The 19,933-nt window shown below is 37.3% G+C and overlaps 1 protein-coding gene across 1 annotated transcript in view; it reads left to right on the forward strand.

Moving 5' to 3' along the window:
• si:dkey-81h8.1 (uncharacterized protein LOC100034657 homolog) overlaps positions 1-15,480 on the forward strand; it is a 17,151-nt gene extending 1,671 nt beyond the window's left edge. Inside the window, exons 2-7 of the mRNA XM_053638678.1 lie at positions 693-845; positions 1,109-1,225; positions 3,137-3,193; positions 3,440-3,577; positions 12,513-12,590; positions 13,414-15,480. Of these exons, the coding sequence (XP_053494653.1) occupies positions 750-845; positions 1,109-1,225; positions 3,137-3,193; positions 3,440-3,577; positions 12,513-12,590; positions 13,414-13,545 (618 nt within the window). The 5' untranslated portion in view covers positions 693-749 and the 3' untranslated portion in view covers positions 13,546-15,480. The remainder of the gene's footprint in view (positions 1-692; positions 846-1,108; positions 1,226-3,136; positions 3,194-3,439; positions 3,578-12,512; positions 12,591-13,413) is intronic.
• Positions 15,481-19,933: the final 4,453 nt, after the last annotated feature.

Consider the following 19,933-nt stretch of genomic DNA (forward strand, 5'->3'; position numbering starts at 1 on the left):
TCATATGTGAAAACGAGAGTGGGCGTGTCCTTGAGTTCATATGTGAAAACGAGAGTGGGCGTGTCCTTGAGTTCATATGTGAAAACGAGAGTGGGCGTGTCCTTGTGTTTATATGTGAAAACGAGAGTGGGCATGTCCTTGAGTTCATATGTGAAAATAAGAGTGGGTGTGTGGAGTTCGTATATGAAAATGAGAGTGGGCTGGGAAATGAGTGTGTCTGAGTAGGAGTGTCCTTCAGCCTGTTTACGGAAATGAGTGTGTCTGAGTAGGAGTGTCCTTCAGCCTGTTTACGGAAATGAGTGTGTCTGAGTAGGAGTGTCCTTCAGCCTGTTTACGGAAATGAGTGTGTCTGAGTAGGAGTGTCCTTCAGCTTGTTTACGGAAATGAGTGTGTCTGAGTAGGTGTGTCCTTCAGGCCATATATGGAAATGAGAGCAGCTCTGAGTGGGTGTGTCCTTGAGGCTGTATTTGGAAACGAGAACATAAACAGATATGAACATGGCCGTTTCTTTGTGTTCATGTATTTTGTGTAAAATAAATAAGCAGTAAGAAAAACACCGTCAAATATTACAGTAATTTCTGAGCTGTAAAACATTCCTAATTATGCATGTTGTTGGTATACAATTACTTCTCTCCATCTGTCCTCATCTCCTTCCATCTCTGTCCTTCTCACCTTCATTTTCTTTTTTTAAGGCCCTGTACGTGCCACTCTGAGAGGGTTTTGTTTTCTTCATAATAACCAATAACAGCATGGGGATTGAGAGTCAAGTCCCGGCTCAGCCTACGGCCAGCCTGACCACCAGACAGGTGAAGACTTTCCAGAAGGTGGAACCGAAAGCTTTAGGGGTGAGTGCCTCCACTCAGAAGGTCACGCACAGGAGAAATGAACACACGTAGCGAAATTTATACCGAACAAAAGCAAAGGCGATGATCTGAGACTGATGAGGTTTAATTACACGTCCGGAAAAATACAGCTATCCGATCTCAAAGCATGAGTCGTGATCGTCCAATGCGATTTTTTTTCCGCGGCTCTGCTTTGTGTTGGGCGAATGACGGGTCTAGAGCTTTCTAGATGTTCTGAAACGAATTTCTTCTGTTCTGCATTTCAGTCGATCCAGATCATCATCGCGGTTTTGTTGCTGTGCCTGAGCGTCTCCGTGCTTCAGATCTACTACGAAGTTCACTTCACCCCCGACCTCATCGTAGTGGTCGTGATCGTCGTGCAGGTGAATCCCAGCGCTAAATGTCAATGGTTTGTGCACATCTCGACGAAAGTCATAGCGTAAAAGCCGGCGCTCAGTCTGTTGTCCGGTTTGTGGTCCAGAACACGACAGTGACACTCTCACGTTCCAGGATGAAGTCGTGTTCGACGAGGATAAAGACACGGCTACACTCTGACTTGCCTTAAAAATAAAAATCACCCCCAAATCAGGTCAATAAAAGATGTCAAATGCAGGTTACACACCAACACAGGCTACAGTTTATTGCTTTATTCGGAGAATACAGACTTTGACTCGGTTGCTGAGCTCTGATTGTGCGTATAGACTTTACACATTATAATAAGATTACAAAGACGAGGACATGGACGCTGCGCTTTTGCTCTGAATTGATGTGGGCAATATATACGAATTTGAGTTGGTAATAAAGCACGGCATAAATGACCAACCGGAACAATTATCTTCTAGAGGAGTCTGGACGCACTTTAAACACAGCACTAGGGGCGGCTGTGGATCAGGTGGTAGAGCGGGTTGTCCACTAATCGTAGGGTTGGCGGTTCGATTCCCGGCCCACGTGACTCCACATACCGAAGTGTCCTTGGGCGAGGCCTTGCATGGCAGCTCTGCTACCACTGGTGTGTGAGTGTGTGTGTGTGTGTGAATGGGTGAATGAGACACAGTGTAAAGCGCTTTGGATAAAAGCGCTCTATAAGTGCAGACCATTTACTAGTTATTGCATCTTGAACATAGAACACAACGCTGTCAGTGACAGGGTCATCATGTTTGCAAAGACAATTCAGTGTTTGTAAGTCTGAATGCATGTGGAAAGAAGCTTTGTCCATTGGTTTTGTGGTTCTTAGAGCTGGAGAAATTGTACCCTGTCAGTAGAAATGTGGACTAAAATCGACAGGAAGCGTCTCGAGACGCTGTTGAAGTCCTTAAGGAACAGGAGTGGAGCTGTTATTCACTGTTAAAGCAAGGGAAGGCGTGATCAAGTATTAGGGTATTAAAAAATGACACAAGCGAATCATTTTTAATCACGATGTGTCATAGTGTGGTTTCAATTCAATTCAGTTTTATTTGTATGGTGCGTTTAACGATGGACATTGTCTCAAAGCAGCTTTACAGAAACATATAAACACAGGATACGGATTTTAAGTGTGTGGATTTATCACTATTGAGCGAGATGGTGTTGATGAAAAACTCCCTAAGATGATATGAGGAAGAAACCTTGAGAGGAACCGGACTCAGAAGGGATCCCGTCCTCATCTGGGTAACGACGGATAGTGTGAGAGTAAAAGAAAGTTCATGATGGTTTTATATGAAGTCTGTTTGTTGAACTAGTCCACTGTTCACTAAAGGAGACCTGAGTGCAGAACTGAATGTGGTAATCGCAGTCCCGAGGCCATCGCAGCAACCGTCGTCCCAGCAACTAACTTAACAGGTTAGCTCGGTTTTCTTCCACCATGAAATCGTTCTCACCCCCAAGGTTGTTCATTTTCCTATGATAACACGTACATGAGTATTTTATTCTACTTCTCCTGCAGCAACCCGCTGATAATTACACGGTTTCCTGTGGTTAAGTTGAACCCACTAGGAGTTGTATACATTTCTAGACAGACAGTGGGCAGTTTTAATAACAAAAGCTAACATATTTGGTGTATTAGATTAGATTACTAGCTGAGATCTGAAGGTAATGCTGGGTGTTATCACAAATACTCTATTTACATCGTTTATACTGTATATAGATTTGTATTGTTTGTCCATCCATCCGTCTTCTATACCGCTTATCCTTCAGGGTCACGGGGAACCCGGAGCCTATCCCAGGGAGCATGGGGCACAAGGTGGGGTACACCCTGGACAGGGTGCCAATTGTGTTGTTTGTTTCTGTGATAAATCTCTAAAACTCTGTTTCTGTAGATTCTTGCCTCCGGTTCAGTCCTGATCCATGCTGGGAGGTTCCCTTCTCTTTTCTGGGTGAGTCAGTGTCAAAATGTAACAAATAATGATTTGAAACAAAAAATATGTATATAAAGAAATTCCTTTTGTATGGGAGAGTGTGTTGTGTGGAAGGCAAAAAATAAAAAATAAAATAATGATCCCATGGTCTGTGTTTCCAGTTAAAACATTTTGTGGCATGTTTGGTGCCATGGTAAACCCTGGTAAACCTTTCCCCTCCGTGTGTGTGTGTGTGTGTGTGTGTGTGTGTGTGTGTGTGTGCAGGTAAAGACGACGCTGGCCGTTCACCTTGTGAGTGCTGCGTTCGCCGTGGCCGCTCTGGGCCTCCTGTCTCGCCACCTTCCCTACAGACAGGACTCGTATCACTGCGAGCACTGCAGGAGACTGGAGATCTACGCTGTGGTAACACACACACACACACATACACACTAATACACTAACACACTAACACATCAACACACACACACACACACAATTTCCAGTCAATGACTAACAAGCCTGGGATGCATTTCTATCCGCATGAGCAAATAACACAGCTAATAGGAATATCGCCATGGTAACATCTTCATCAAGGCATCTGCATGCGTGTAGTTTAGATTATTATTAATAACCCAAAAGCACTTATTTGCACATCAGATTCACGAGCGTCCCTTCCATTGCACGCTGTCTCGATTTCAAGCTGCTGTCAGCTACGTCCGCGGTGTAAAAGCCGCCGCTGGACACAAAAGACTTCTAGGTTGACGGGATACACCGCGTTACGTCCTTCAGTTCAACTGTACCAGATCCAGAGCTTGTGATGGCTGGAATCGAGACTGCTGTGCATGCTCGTAATAAAGAAAACGTAATAGGCATTTAATCCGAATGAGTAAAAAATTGTTTTTATGTATAAGTGTGGAAAAGTGCCTTCTGTGTTCTGTTACAGTTTTTCATTTTTAAAAGACTGCACGGATGATATTTCAAAGGACTGTACCAAAGTGCAAAACGAATTTGGCAGTAAGACATGTACCAAGCTGACGCATTCAGGCATAGACTGAGTTTATATGAATGTTTTTTTTTTTTTTTTTTTTTTACATGGCTCTAGTAAAGCTCTGTGAGAGCGTTGTCTTTCCGGTCATTATAAAGTCATAGTAACGTTAAGTAAGGTGTGAAATAGTCAGTGTTCATGGTTGGGGTTAGGACACGGGCAGACAAGACAAACACCAGTCAACGCTAGAACTAGGAAGCTAGAGCTAGAAAATATTAACTGTAGGTGTATAATTGTAGCATAAAAACACACAGTGTGTGTAAGATGCCTGATAAGCAGGGATATATATATATATATATATATATATATGTATATGTATATGTATATAGATACAGATAAGACATGAAATTTTTGAGTGACTCGGTGAATCGTTCGATTCATTCTGTGATATGATTCGTTGACGCTTTGTTCGGTTACATGGTTTTTCCCGAAAGTGCAGCCTGATCATGGAGATGTGTAGCGAGATGAGATTCCGATGAGATGCTTGTACATAGGGATATGAGGTTATGCAGTGGAATGGAATGGAATACTGGGAAGTTTGTGGACGCCTGACCGTCACACCCGTATGTGGTTCATCCCCAGTCTGTTACCACAACGTTGGAAGCACACAAGTCTCTGTGTGCTGTAGCGTTACAGTTTCCTTTCTCCGGAACTAAGAGGTGCGAACCTGTTCCAGCATGAGGATGCGCCTGTACACAAAGCGAGCTCCATGAAGACGCGGTGTGTTAAGTGTTAAGGTTAGAAGAAGGTGGAAGATCTGGAGTGTCCTGCACAGATCCCTGACCTCAGCCCCACTGAACACCTTTGGGATGAACTGGAACTGGAGTCTCCTCGACATCCCAACATCAGCACCTGTCCTCATCATCACCTGTCCTCATTTCGCTGTGGGGAGCTCTTGTGGCTCCCCACAGCCACGCCCCAAAATCTAGTGGAAATCCTTCCCGGAAGAGCGAATGGAGCGCGTTATAACAGCGAAAGGGGAATAAACCTGGAACGAGATGCTTCACAAGGACGGCCAAGTGTGGGTGTGATGGTCAGGTGCGCACAAACACACACACACGAGCACATACTTTAGTCTATATGGTGTATCTCTTGGTGTATCTCTCTTCAAGTCTGGAAAAGCGAAAGTTTCAGTGCTCACACACATTGTAAATAAGACTTACACAACTATAAAGACCTTTGGACCTATTTTTAGTCATGTTTGAATAAAACATTCGTCAGTGACGGTACATTAACGAAGCAATTTCACAAACGTTAATTAATACAGGTGATAGCTCGCTCTGTTACGTTGTCAACATGCTGCTGCTTGTGCTTTTCTAACATGAACTAATGCAGAAAATAATGATAGTCTAACGTAAACCCCTCCTAATCCCATAATCCCCACAGACATTGAAATCATTTGTCTTTTCATATGACTCGACACTTGAAGCTTTGATTCTGTTAAGCGATTCACTCAGTAGCGTTTCTGACGTGCGTCCTGGTTAGGCCTAAGGCGAGTTTACGAGCACACAATGTTTTAGAGGAAAAAAATGTCAAGGCTAGCACACACTAGTATCGCTATTGTGTGTACTGCTAGAACGTTATATGTTATTGTTATTGTTTCTTGGTAACTCTTTGGATAGAAGCTTTATAGGCACCAATCAAAGGCAAGTCCAGGCATGCAAATGTGCTTTGTAGCCCAAAATCAGAAATGAATTGTGCTCCGTGGTGGTCCGATGGTGGTTTATTTCTGTTGTTAGACAGAGTAGCGGTGTACAAACACATCGTACAAGAATACAAGTAATTATAGACCTGCGCATGGGAGTTTTTTGTACTTATTTCAGTGTATTCTCACAGCAGATATGGATTGATCCGAACCGCTCGGGTCATTTCTGCTCTGAGGAAACATTTCTACGTGCTCAAGTGCACGTGCATGTATGTGTACCTAATAAAGTGGCCACAGTGTGTATACGGATAGTTCGAGGTTAATAACTAGGCTATATTTTCTTCTTTTGCTTCTAATACAATGCCATTATTGAATTCAATTCATTGTAAAAAATGTTTTTTTTGTTGTTGTTGTTGTTTTTATGACAGCGTTACATGCTGTCACTGGGTCTCTACATTGTGTTGTGCATACATGTTTTATTTGATGCTTTTTTTGAAAGGTCATTTTCCGTTCTCTTTCTTTCGCAGCGGTTCACATTCGCGTTTGTAAGGGATATGTATCGGTCGTTAATGTGAACCGAGCGGTAAAAACGATCTGCGCATGCTTTTCCAAAGGAATAATGTCATGTGTGTGATTCGTTGCAAGATCTTCTGTTACTGTATTTGTGATAAAGTGAGTGAACTGACAGCACAAGCTTTCGTCACAAAGACGATTCCATTCGGCCGCCGCGACAGGCCCGCTAATGTTACGTGCATGCAATGTGAAGAATATATATATATATACAGGTAAATTCCTCACGTGCCCACGTATCGGACCTATGTCTAGCGCTTATATATGAATGCTGATTGGATACGAATTCAATCTGTTGTTGATGTGTTCAGTTAAAAATGATATCTGTATCACATTTAGGCCAAAGAAAAGATTAAAAAAAGACTACATGTTTGCACTTGGTACAGATTTTTGGAGAGAGCAGTTTGACACGCAATTAAAAACAAACAAACAAACAAACAAACAAAAAAAAAACTGTAACAGTTTGTATTGATTACTCAGGTTTTGGACACAGCTAGAGTTTAGAGGTTGAAGTTGAATGTTTTTGGTCTTCTGCTAAATTGAACCCAGCTTTGTCTTTTGTGTCTGCTTTCCCAAAGCAACAATATTGTTTCAAGAAATGCACATATACGATCGAAAGAACCTGTAAAGTAAGTAACACTCGCTCTTGTGCTTGAGGTTCTGTAATGCATGGAGTTGCTTCGATAGAAAAGTTAAGCGAATGTGCAGTTAATTCACATGATGCAGTTATTTAGTGTAAATTTCTGAGCACAGTTTATTGTTGAGTTGCATCAGTGCTTCTAGTGCACCTTTGGCACCTCAGAGTATCATGGTTGTTGTTGTTTTTTTTTGTTTTTTTTTGCTTCACCAGTCTCTTCATTGGAATTATAATTTGCTGTTCATTTTGCACTTTGGACAGTGTTTTGAATTGTATTGTTTTCTAGTGCTTTGGGAAAAATTAAACAAAACAAAAAAAACCCCAAATTTTATAGGCTGTGATATGTTTGTGTAGTTACTGAGCATTCTGACTGAGTACTTACTCCCGATGCTTGCTCTGTTGTCTCTGCTTGTGGGCGGGGTTTAGCTCTTGATTGACGGCTTGTTGGCTACGTTGGTGCTGTTCCTGGTGGTGGAGCTGACCATCTGCATCGTCACCATTCTGTTTGGACTCAGTGTTCTGGCTAAAGGAGGCCTGCATGTTAGTGTGGTTTGTAAATGAAACATAATGAAGTGCACATCACAGCCTGAACAACAACAGCAACAATAACAACAATAACAACAATAATCATAATACTCATAATCTATGTCAGGATTTCTGTAATAGTTCCTAGTAACAATGTCCACTGTCTACACTAGTACTGCTACTCAATACTGCTACTATTAATAATACTAATACAATCAATACTAGTAATACTATCAATATTACTACACATACTGCTACTATTAATAATACTAATACAATCAATACTAGTAATAATAATATTATCAATACTACTACAAATACTGCTACTATTAATAATACTAATATAATCAATACTAATAATACTATCAATATTACTACACATACTGCTACTATTAATAATACTAATGCAATCAATACTATTAATACTATCAATATTACTACACATACTGCTACTATTAATAATACTAATGCAATCAATACTATTAATACTATCAATATTACTACACATACTGCTACTATTAATAATACTAATACAATCAATACTAGTAATACTATCAATATTACTACACATACTGCTACTATTAATAATACTAATACAATCAATACTAGTAATAATAATATTATCAATACTACTACAAATACTGCTACTATTAATAATACTAATATAATCAATACTAATAATACTATCAATATTACTACACATACTGCTACTATTAATAATACTAATGCAATCAATACTATTAATACTATCAATATTACTACACATACTGCTACTATTAATAATACTAATACAATCAATACTAATAATACTATCAATATTACTACACATACTGCTACTATTAATAATACTAATGCAATCAATACTATTAATACTATCAATATTACTACACATACTGCTACTATTAATAATACTAATACAATCAATACTAATAATACTATCAATATTACTACACATACTGCTACTATTAATAATACTAATACAATCAATACTATTAATACTATCAATATTACTACACATACTGCTACAATTAATAATACTAATACAATCAATACTAATAATACTATCAATATTACTACACATACTGCTACTATTAATAATACTAATGCAATCAATACTATTAATACTATCAATATTACTACACATACTGCTACTATTAATAATACTAATACAATCAATACTAGTAATAATAATATTATCAATACTACTACAAATACTGCTACTATTAATAATACTAATATAATCAATACTAATAATACTATCAATATTACTACACATACTGCTACTATTAATAATACTAATACAATCAATACTAATAATACTATCAATATTACTACACATACTGCTACTATTAATAATACTAATGCAATCAATACTATTAATACTATCAATATTACTACACATACTGCTACTATTAATAATACTAATACAATCAATACTAGTAATAATAATATTATCAATACTACTACAAATACTGCTACTATTAATAATACTAATATAATCAATACTAATAATACTATCAATATTACTACACATACTGCTACTATTAATAATACTAATACAATCAATACTAATAATACTATCAATATTACTACACATACTGCTACTATTAATAATACTAATGCAATCAATACTAATAATACTATCAATATTACTACACATACTGCTACTATTAATAATACTAATGCGATCAATACTATTAATACTATCAATATTACTACACATACTGCTACTATTAATAATACTAATACGATCAATACTAATAATACTATCAATATTACTACACATACTGCTACTATTAATAATACTAATACGATCAATACTAGTAATACTATCAATATTACTACACATACTGCTACTATTAATAATACTAATGCGATCAATACTATTAATACTATCAATATTACTACACATACTGCTACTATTAATAATACTAATGCAATCAATACTATTAATACTATCAATATTACTACACATACTGCTACTATTAATAATACTAATACGATCAATACTAATAATACTATCAATATTACTACACATACTGCTACTATTAATAATACTAATGCGATCAATACTATTAATACTATCAATATTACTACACATACTGCTACTATTAATAATACTAATACGATCAATACTAATAATACTATCAATATTACTACACATACTGCTACTATTAATAATACTAATACGATCAATACTAGTAATACTATCAATATTACTACACATACTGCTACTATTAATAATACTAATGCAATCAATACTATTAATACTATCAATATTACTACACATACTGCTACTATTAATAATACTAATACAATCAATACTAATAATACTATCAATATTACTACACATACTGCTACTATTAATAATACTAATACAATCAATACTAATAATACTATCAATATTACTACACATACTGCTACTATTAATAATACTAATGCAATCAATACTATTAATACTATCAATATTACTACACATACTGCTACTATTAATAATACTAATACAATCAATACTAGTAATAATAATATTATCAATACTACTACAAATACTGCTACTATTAATAATACTAATATAATCAATACTAATAATACTATCAATATTACTACACATACTGCTACTATTAATAATACTAATACAATCAATACTAATAATACTATCAATATTACTACACATACTGCTACTATTAATAATACTAATGCAATCAATACTATTAATACTATCAATATTACTACACATACTGCTACTATTAATAATACTAATACAATCAATACTAGTAATAATAATATTATCAATACTACTACAAATACTGCTACTATTAATAATACTAATATAATCAATACTAATAATACTATCAATATTACTACACATACTGCTACTATTAATAATACTAATACAATCAATACTAATAATACTATCAATATTACTACACATACTGCTACTATTAATAATACTAATGCAATCAATACTATTAATACTATCAATATTACTACACATACTGCTACTATTAATAATACTAATACAATCAATACTAATAATACTATCAATATTACTACACATACTGCTACTATTAATAATACTAATGCGATCAATACTATTAATACTATCAATATTACTACACATACTGCTACTATTAATAATACTAATACGATCAATACTAATAATACTATCAATATTACTACACATACTGCTACTATTAATAATACTAATACGATCAATACTAGTAATACTATCAATATTACTACACATACTGCTACTATTAATAATACTAATACAATCAATACTAATAATACTATCAATATTACTACACATACTGCTACTATTAATAATACTAATACAATCAATACTAATAATACTATCAATATTACTACACATACTGCTACTATTAATAATACTAATGCGATCAATACTATTAATACTATCAATATTACTACACATACTGCTACTATTAATAATACTAATGCGATCAATACTATTAATACTATCAATATTACTACACATACTGCTACTATTAATAATACTAATACGATCAACACTAGTAATGCTATCAATACTACTACACATACTGCTACTATTAATAATACTAATACGATCAATACTAGTAATGCTATCAATAGTACTACACATACTGCTACTATTAATAATACTAATACGATCAATACTAGTAATACTATCAATACTACTACAAATACTGCTACTATTAATAATACTAATACGATCAATACTAGTAATACTATCAATATTACTACACATACTGCTACTATTAATAATACTAATACGATCAATACTAGTAATGCTATCAATACTACTACACATACTGCTACTATTAATAATACTAATACGATCAATACTAGTAATACTATCAATACTACTACAAATACTGCTACTATTAATAATACTAATACGATCAATACTAGTAATACTATCAATACTACTACACATACTGCTACTATTAATAATACTAATGCGATCAATACTACTACTAATAATACTATCAATACTACTACAAATACTGCTACTATTAATATTACTAATACAATCAATACTATTAATACTATCAATATTACTACACATACTGCTACTATTAATAATACTAATACGATCAATACTAGTAATACTATCAATACTACTACACATACTGCTACTATTAATAATACTAATACGATCAATACTAGTAATACTATCAATATTACTACACATACTGCTACTATTAATAATACTAATACGATCAATACTAGTAATACTATCAATACTACTACAAATACTGCTACTATTAATAATACTAATACGATCAATACTAGTAATACTATCAATACTACTACACATACTGCTACTATTAATAATACTAATGCGATCAATACTACTACTAATAATACTATCAATACTACTACAAATACTGCTACTATTAATATTACTAATACAATCAATACTATTAATACTATCAATATTACTACACATACTGCTACTATTAATAATACTAATACGATCAATACTATTAATAATAATATTATCAATGCTACTACAAATACTGCTACTATTAATATTACTAATATAATCAATACTACTACTAATAATACTATCAATACTACTACTAATAATACTATTAAAATTACTACAAATACTGCTACTATTAATACTACTACTACGAATACACTCAATACTACTATTAATACTGCTGCTACTTCTACTAATGCAATCAATACTCCTACTAATATTGCTACTATTAATACTACTACTATCTATACTATTTATACTAAATGGACTGATAAAAATGTAGTGTAATAATAATAAAAAGTATTGTAATAGATTACACGGGGATAAAGTAAAAGATGAAGTATAAATACAATTGGAAAAAGCATTAAATGGCTTGTATGTGATATTTAAAGTCCATGTTTGTGTTGTTTATGAACTAAAGGTTACTGTTCTCTTGCTCTCCAGCTGCCTGGAGTGGTTCAGCGCGTTGAAGGTCCCCCAGCTCGTGCAGCTCCACCTCAGCCAGAGGTCGCACCTTTTCAGGTACAGAAACCCAACAGCACCTCAGAACAATCGATCTGGTCTTTAAACTCCTGAGGTTACAGTCTATAAACTCACATGATTGAAGCTATTGCGTCATGCTGAGCTTTATTCAGATGTACCATTAGATCTCTTTTATAGCCTCTGTTACTATTCTGACTGGTCAAAATAAAACTTAAAAAAAAGACCTTATAGAAGAAAATATAGAAGAAAATATAGATAGACATATAGAATATAGAAGAACAATCTGTTTTTGTGCCACTGTAACATTAATACTCAGTAAAGCATCTAAAGCATAGCTTAGGTCCGTGATTAGCAAATTTGGACAAAGATTAGCTCTTTCAGGGTAATATTAGCTGATGTCAGTTCCGTAAAGCTAATATTAACCAATGTTTGTCCCGTGATTAGTACATTGTGACAAAGATTACTATATTATGATCATAAATAACATATTTATTAGCACATTATGACTAAGATTAGCATTCTAGGACTGATAAAATGAGAGAGTGAAATTAGCCAGGTATGATTAAGATGAGCATGTTTGGGTTAATTTGATTACTTTAAAGATAATGTTAGCATGAATATTAGCATATTAGGACCATGATTAGTTCAAAGATTAGCACATCAGGGCTACAATTATCACACTAGAATTAATAGTAGCACATGTGGTGCTATTAAATTAGCAGGCTCGGATTAAAATGAGCACGTTTCAGATACTGATGTAGATTAAGATGGTAGGACTAGTTTAAGGTCCAGACTCATTTTTTTGTTCTTTTTTGTTACTCTTGACACGTATTCACGTTAATCCTCATAACTTGTTTTAAAGCAGGTGGAGGTGCTGGAGGAGGTGATGGTACCCGCGGCTGCACGTGAACCTCTTCCTCAGCCGGTAGAGGAAGCTTCCACTCCTCCCACTGAACCACAGGTCGAGCCTATTGACTCTATAGCGGAGGTCTGAGCCAGGGTCATGTGACCACGTTTCCACGGCAATTAGGAGCTTTATTCATCCGAACGTCTTCTCTGAGCAGAAAGTACCGTGATTGGTTTAGTTAGGCAGCTAGTCCCTTTCTGCTCTCAGAACACATTTCGATAACTAAAACTCCTACGTGCTTTTCCACCAATCAGAGAGGAGCGTGAATATCCGAGGCCAGAAATGAAATGTGTACAATTTACATTAGCCTCGTAGCTCATTATGTTTGATCTAAACTGATCATTATGAAAGTCATGTTTAAGCGAATAACGATATGAGGGCCATTATGTTTTCCCCAAAGCATGTAGACGTTTCGTACACATTAAATAGAGTTTATACCACAGCGCTTGTGTAGTTCTTGAAGCTGATTGGTCAGAAGGTGCGGATTCAGTTTCTATAACAGTGGTTCAGATAGTAGTTCCCGCTGCAAGGTAACTCACAAGTTTGTAACTCATAAGTACGTTGATTCGCGTCTTCCATTTTGTTATTGTTTCTATAGTAACAACTACTCACGGAAGGAAGGAGTCTCCAGTGTCAGCCCTTTGTAAAGCACTAACATCACGTTTTAACGTGATGAAAGCTGCGTTTTCTGTCTTAAGTGAAAAACGCCTGGTGAGCGAGGGAACGGTTTCTAGCTGCATACGTGATAACAGGAACCAACCGGTTTCTTGTTTCAGGGACATTCCACATAACTAGACATGGATTCAAGAAGTACCGTTTTTGTATCGTTTTTAAATCATATCGCTGTGGTATAAGAGGAATAAAACATTTCAGGCATGCTGTTATGGGAAAATAAACATTACCCCATCGTGGATTACTTTCCTGTTACAGCACACCCCCTAGTGTTTTATTCCATACTTACATGACATTTCATAATGAGTTTCAGTACTTTTGGGAAGTCCTGAACTACGAACAGGAATCTCGACATTAACGCCAGTAGATACCAGTACAGTACAGTACATATTGGAAAATATCTTGGTTTTTCCCCAAACTGTTATCATTTTGTTATGATATGTGTAGGCACCTGCTGTAAATGACTCTGTTCTACGTTAACGCTTGCACTATAGAGCGGATGGACTGTGAATGAATGTGAATGTGAATTCATTGTTATAATATAACCGTGTCACACTAACACTTCGGACCTTGTGTTCTCTGCCTGGAGAAAATGCCTCTTTACACTGTTAGTGCACTACATGGACGGCACTTTCTAGTGCACTTCTTTTCGAACAAAGACTTGAAAATGTGGGAAAAGACCTGATTTTATTCGTGATGTAACTGAAGCATCTCATCCTTCACTAAAGCTGAGCTTGATGAACACGTATGGCTGGGGTTGTTGTTGTTTTTGTTTTTGTACGCTGGAATATTTTTGAAAAGAAAATCTGAAATGCGTATACTGTTAACGTTCTGCTAGTAGCTTCAGCGAGCAGGGGGAAAAAAAAAAGAAAAAATCCTACACATAATTCATTTAAACTTCCTGGTGATGGGATGTGCCTCGGTGCTATTACTATAACACCTACTGTGCAACTTGTTCCCAAACCCCACAACCTGCTGCACTACACACATCAGCGGAGATACAGTCTGGCTGACCGCGGAACAGTTTGTACTAGGCAGATTATTCAGCGTGCGCAGACGACAGGTGATCTTTTCGGAATCGAAATAAAGCGCGGCGCGGAGCCGTACCGTAACTCTCCTGTGTCGTGTGAGGACAGTGCACGACATCTCTTAGCCGAAACGTTCGCCAGGGACTGCGTGTTACGTTAAACTCTTGGTTAAAAGATGATGATAATCATAAAAGCATCATTTGCGTTAGTGTGTATTAGATAAAGTTAAACCGTGATTCTGGATCGTGAAATGAAGTCAGGTGTAGCAAATCTACTTTATTGATTTCTGCTGTCATTGTCATGAGCTGGGGTTTTTTTTCTTTCCACCAGATGGCAGCAGATCGAAGTGCAGAATCTTTATGAATGTAGTGAGTGCAGTTTGTTTTTGTGTGTTACAGAGCCAAACGTCTTATCTGTCTGTCTGTCTATCATTTATCTAAACTTTGTGAACTGCACTCCATATTTTTTAGCTTCTTCTTTTGAAATAGATTACAGCGTCACCCTGGCTCTGTCTGTCTGTCTGTCTTTGTCTCTGTCTACCTGTCTGTCTGTCTTTCTGTCTCTCTGCCTGCCTGTCTGTCTATCTTCCTGTCTGTCTGTCTGTCTGTCTGTCTGTCTGTCTGTCTATCTATCTATCTATCTGTCTGTCTGTCTGTCTGTTATCTACCTGTCTGTCTTTGTCTCTCTGCCTGCCTGTCTGTCCATCTTCCTGTCTGTCTATCTGTCTGTCTATCTATCTATCTATCTATCTATCTATCTATCTATCTATCTATCTATTTATCTGTCTGTCTGTCTGTCTATCTATCTATCTGTCTATCTATCTATCTATCTATCTATCTATCTATTTATCTATCTGTCTGTATGTCTGTCTGTCTGTCTATCTATCTCCCTGTCTGTTTGCCTGTCTGTCTTTCTTCCTGTCTGTCTGTCTGTCTGACTTCCTATCTGTCTGTCTTCTTGTTGGTCTGTCTGTCTGCCTGTCTGTCTTCCTGTCTGGCTGTCTGTCTATCTCTCTGTCTGTCTTCCTGTCAGTGTGTCTGTATGTCTTAGTGTCTGTCGGTCTCCGTCTGCCTACCTGCATGTCCGTCTGTCTACCAGACTGTCTTTCTATCTACCTGCTTGCCTGCCTGCCTGTCTGCCTGCCTGTCTGTCTGTCTCCGTCTGTCTCTGTCTGTCTGTCTGTTTGCATATATATCAGAGAGAGAAATCGCTCAGGCTTCATCAGACTTTGTTGTTTCTGGTGTTAAGAAGTTCAGTAACACTTTATTTGGATAGTTCACTGCAGACACAAACTGGGACTATCCTGAAGCAACCTATCAACTGAATTTAAACAACACGTCAACAATGTATGGCTGCAGATGTTTAGTAAATAATCTATACACACTCTATAGTCCAAGGGATCTCAGACTTTTTGTAGAGTAACAGAATTTCCAAGGAACCCCCTATGATCACAGCACAGCTTTCATTTTAAGAATGACAGAGCAAACACTGCACGCACCACCATGTTCATTTATACGAGCCATTATTATTGGAGCTTTTTATTCCTAAATGCTACACTCACTCACATGTAGGTTTGAAGCACAGTGTAGCACCGCAGGTAAAATCACACGTTTATTTATATTCGAGTTCTAGTTATCGAGTTGCAGACGAATCCCTTTCCCTTCAGCCGAGCTGTCAGTTAGCCTGATGATAATGCTAATTACATAATGACCATAAAAACAATAATACTAGCAGACTGTAATGTGATTTCAGAAACGCAACACAGTCACGAACTCCCTGGATATCCATCACAGACCCCACTTTGAGAACTGAGAGCTACAGACCATGATATTCTGCTTTTCTTGCACTTTACTTAAATGGTCCAGTGTACAGCTGTTGATGTTTAGTAGATAATTAGAGTAATTATAATAGACTATTATCTCATCCGTAGTTCATTGATGCACTTAATGACTTTATGTCATTACTAAATCGGAACTGCAATTTGAAAAGGAAATAAAAATGCCACAAAGGCACAAATAGAGCTCACTCGAAGCACTGCCATTTGTTCTGTATAAGCAATAACAAAACATGGGCTTTCACATATTACCTTGTGTAATATACACCGATCAGCTATAGCATTAAAACCACCTGCCTAATATTGTATAGTTCCACCTTGTGCCACCAAAACAGGTCTGACCCTTCGAGGCATGGACTCTACAAGACCTCTGAAGGCGTGTTGTTGTATCTGGCACCAACACGTTAGCAGCAGATCCTTTAAGCCCTGTAAGTTGTGACATGGGGCCTCCATGGAGTTTTTTTTTTCCAGAATGTTCCACAGACGCTGGATCGGATTGAGATCTGGGGAATTTGGAGGCCGAGTCAACACCTTGAACTCTTTGTCATGTTCCTCAAACCGTTCCTGAACACTTTTTGCAGTGTAGCAGGGAGCATTATCCTGCTGAAAGAGGCCACTGCCGTTAGGGAATACCATTGAAATGAAGGGGTGTACTCGGTCTGCAACAATGTTTAGGTAGGGGTATGTGTAAAAGTAACATCCACATGAATGCCAGGACCCAAGGTTTCCCAGCAGAACATTGCCCGGGGCATCACACTGCCTCCACTGGCTTGCCTTATTATAGTGTATCCTGGTGACATCTCAAGTGATGCGCACTCACCCGGTCATCCACATGATGTAAAAGAAAAAATGATTCATCAGACCAGGCCACCTTCTTTCATTGCTCCATGGTCCAGTTCTGATGCTCATGTGCCCATTGTAGGAGCTTTTGGTGGTGTACACGCGGTCAGCATGAGCACTCTGACCGGTCTGCAGCTACGCAACGCCATACACAGCAAGCTGTGCTGCACTGTGTGTTCTGACACTGTACTATCGTAGCCAACTTTAACTCTTCTGTGGGATCAAACCAGACGGGCTAGCCTTCACTCCCCATGTGCATCAATGACCCTGTCACTGGTTCACCGGTTGTCCTTCTTTGGACCACTTTTGGTGGGTACTAACCACTGCATACGGGGAACACCCCACAAGACCTGCCATTCTGGAGATGCTCTGGCCCAGTCGTCTAGCCATCACAATTTAGTCCTTGTCAAAGTCTCTCAGATCCTTACGCTTGTCACGTCAACCCACGTCACCTGTGAATAACGTTAATGGTCATTAATGATCAGGTTGGGGAAATACTGGACTCACAGTCCCAGAATGTATTTCAGCAACTCATACATTACAGTTGCGCTGAGTTTCAGCAGAGCCTCTGCTTGGCTAGTTAGCGATCCACGCGATGATGAGAGCCGGATGGTGTTGGCATGAATGTTGAAGCTGTGGAAGCTGATCTAGTTCGGCAGAGCGTACAGGTGAGTAAAGCGCCGCCGCATCACTCTAGGTAGAAACGAAGTGAGAGCTAAATACCACCGCACCACTATCAGCAGCTAATCGAGTGGCATTATGGGTACAATTGCACACGATACTTGTGCACAGTTGAAGACCACATGTTAAATCCTAATCATTAATATACAAGTCATTCAGGGTGGATTTTTCCTTTAAAGGCACAAACTCAGTAAATTAAATGGACAAAATTAATAAAAGAAACGGCAATCGTTTTGTTGCTATTAAAAATAAAGCACTAAAACATCTCCGCAATAATAATACCGTGCATTTGAAAATACAAATGATTAACCACAAATACTCCAAACCTTTATGAAGCAATGTCTAAAAACCAATTAGACAAAATAAAAATTTGATTACATTATTATTAGATTACGATGTTTAGTTGCGTAAACGCTTATTTAAGTGATAGTGTGTGTGGGTGTGCTTGTGTGCGGCCTAAACCGATTCCTTCTCACAGATATGACTGTTCCATGGGAAATGTAGATGATTAATAATGGAGAAATCAATGCTTAGTGATTACGCTGTGACGCACACACGGAGCTAAACATAGAACCAGGTACAGCCTGGACTTCACGTGACCTACTCAATGCCCTGATTAACGAGCATGTTACATGGTGAACATTTTGTCAGGTTTTAATTATTGTGTGCTTTATGTTTCACTGCGACTCACAGTTAGAGCTGAGCTTGCACGGCAAAAGTGTTTCATCAAACTATAGTAGAACACTGGGGGGAGAACACCTATGTGGAATAATGCCTAAGGATCTGATGAGACCAAAGTTGAACTTTTTAGCCATAAAACCAAAAGATATGTTTGGCACAAAAAGAACACCATCCCTACGGTGAAGCATGGTGGTGGCAGCATCATTCTTTGGGGCTGCTTTTCTTTAGCTGGAACTGGGGGTTTAATCAGGGTGGAGGGAATAATGAACAGCTCCAAATACCAGCCAATTCTGGTGCAAAACCTTAAAACTTCTGCGAAAACACTTACGACGAAGAGGAATTTCACCTTTCAGCACGACAGTGACCTACTGATCAACAAAGGAACGGCTTCGTCAAAACAAGTTCAAGGATTTATGGCCCAGCCATAAATAGAGTCCAGACCTAAATCCAGTCAAATATCTGTGAGGTGACCTGAAGAGAGCTGTGTACAGGAGACGCCTAGCCCATCTGACAGAGTTAGAACACTTTTACAAGGACGAATGGCAAAACATTGCTAAGTCAAGACGCTCCAAACTGATCGACTCTCACCCAAAAAGACTGAACGCTGGGATAAAATCTAAAGCTGCTTCAACTAAGTATTAGTTTAGGGGTGTGCACACTTATGCAACCAGGTTATTGTATAATTTTTATTTTTCATTTTTCCACCCTAAAACGATTCCTTTTTTTTTTTTTTTTTTTT

Source organism: Ictalurus furcatus, chromosome 12, assembly GCF_023375685.1.
Source record: "Ictalurus furcatus strain D&B chromosome 12, Billie_1.0, whole genome shotgun sequence".
Taxonomy (NCBI): Eukaryota; Metazoa; Chordata; class Actinopteri; order Siluriformes; family Ictaluridae; genus Ictalurus; species Ictalurus furcatus.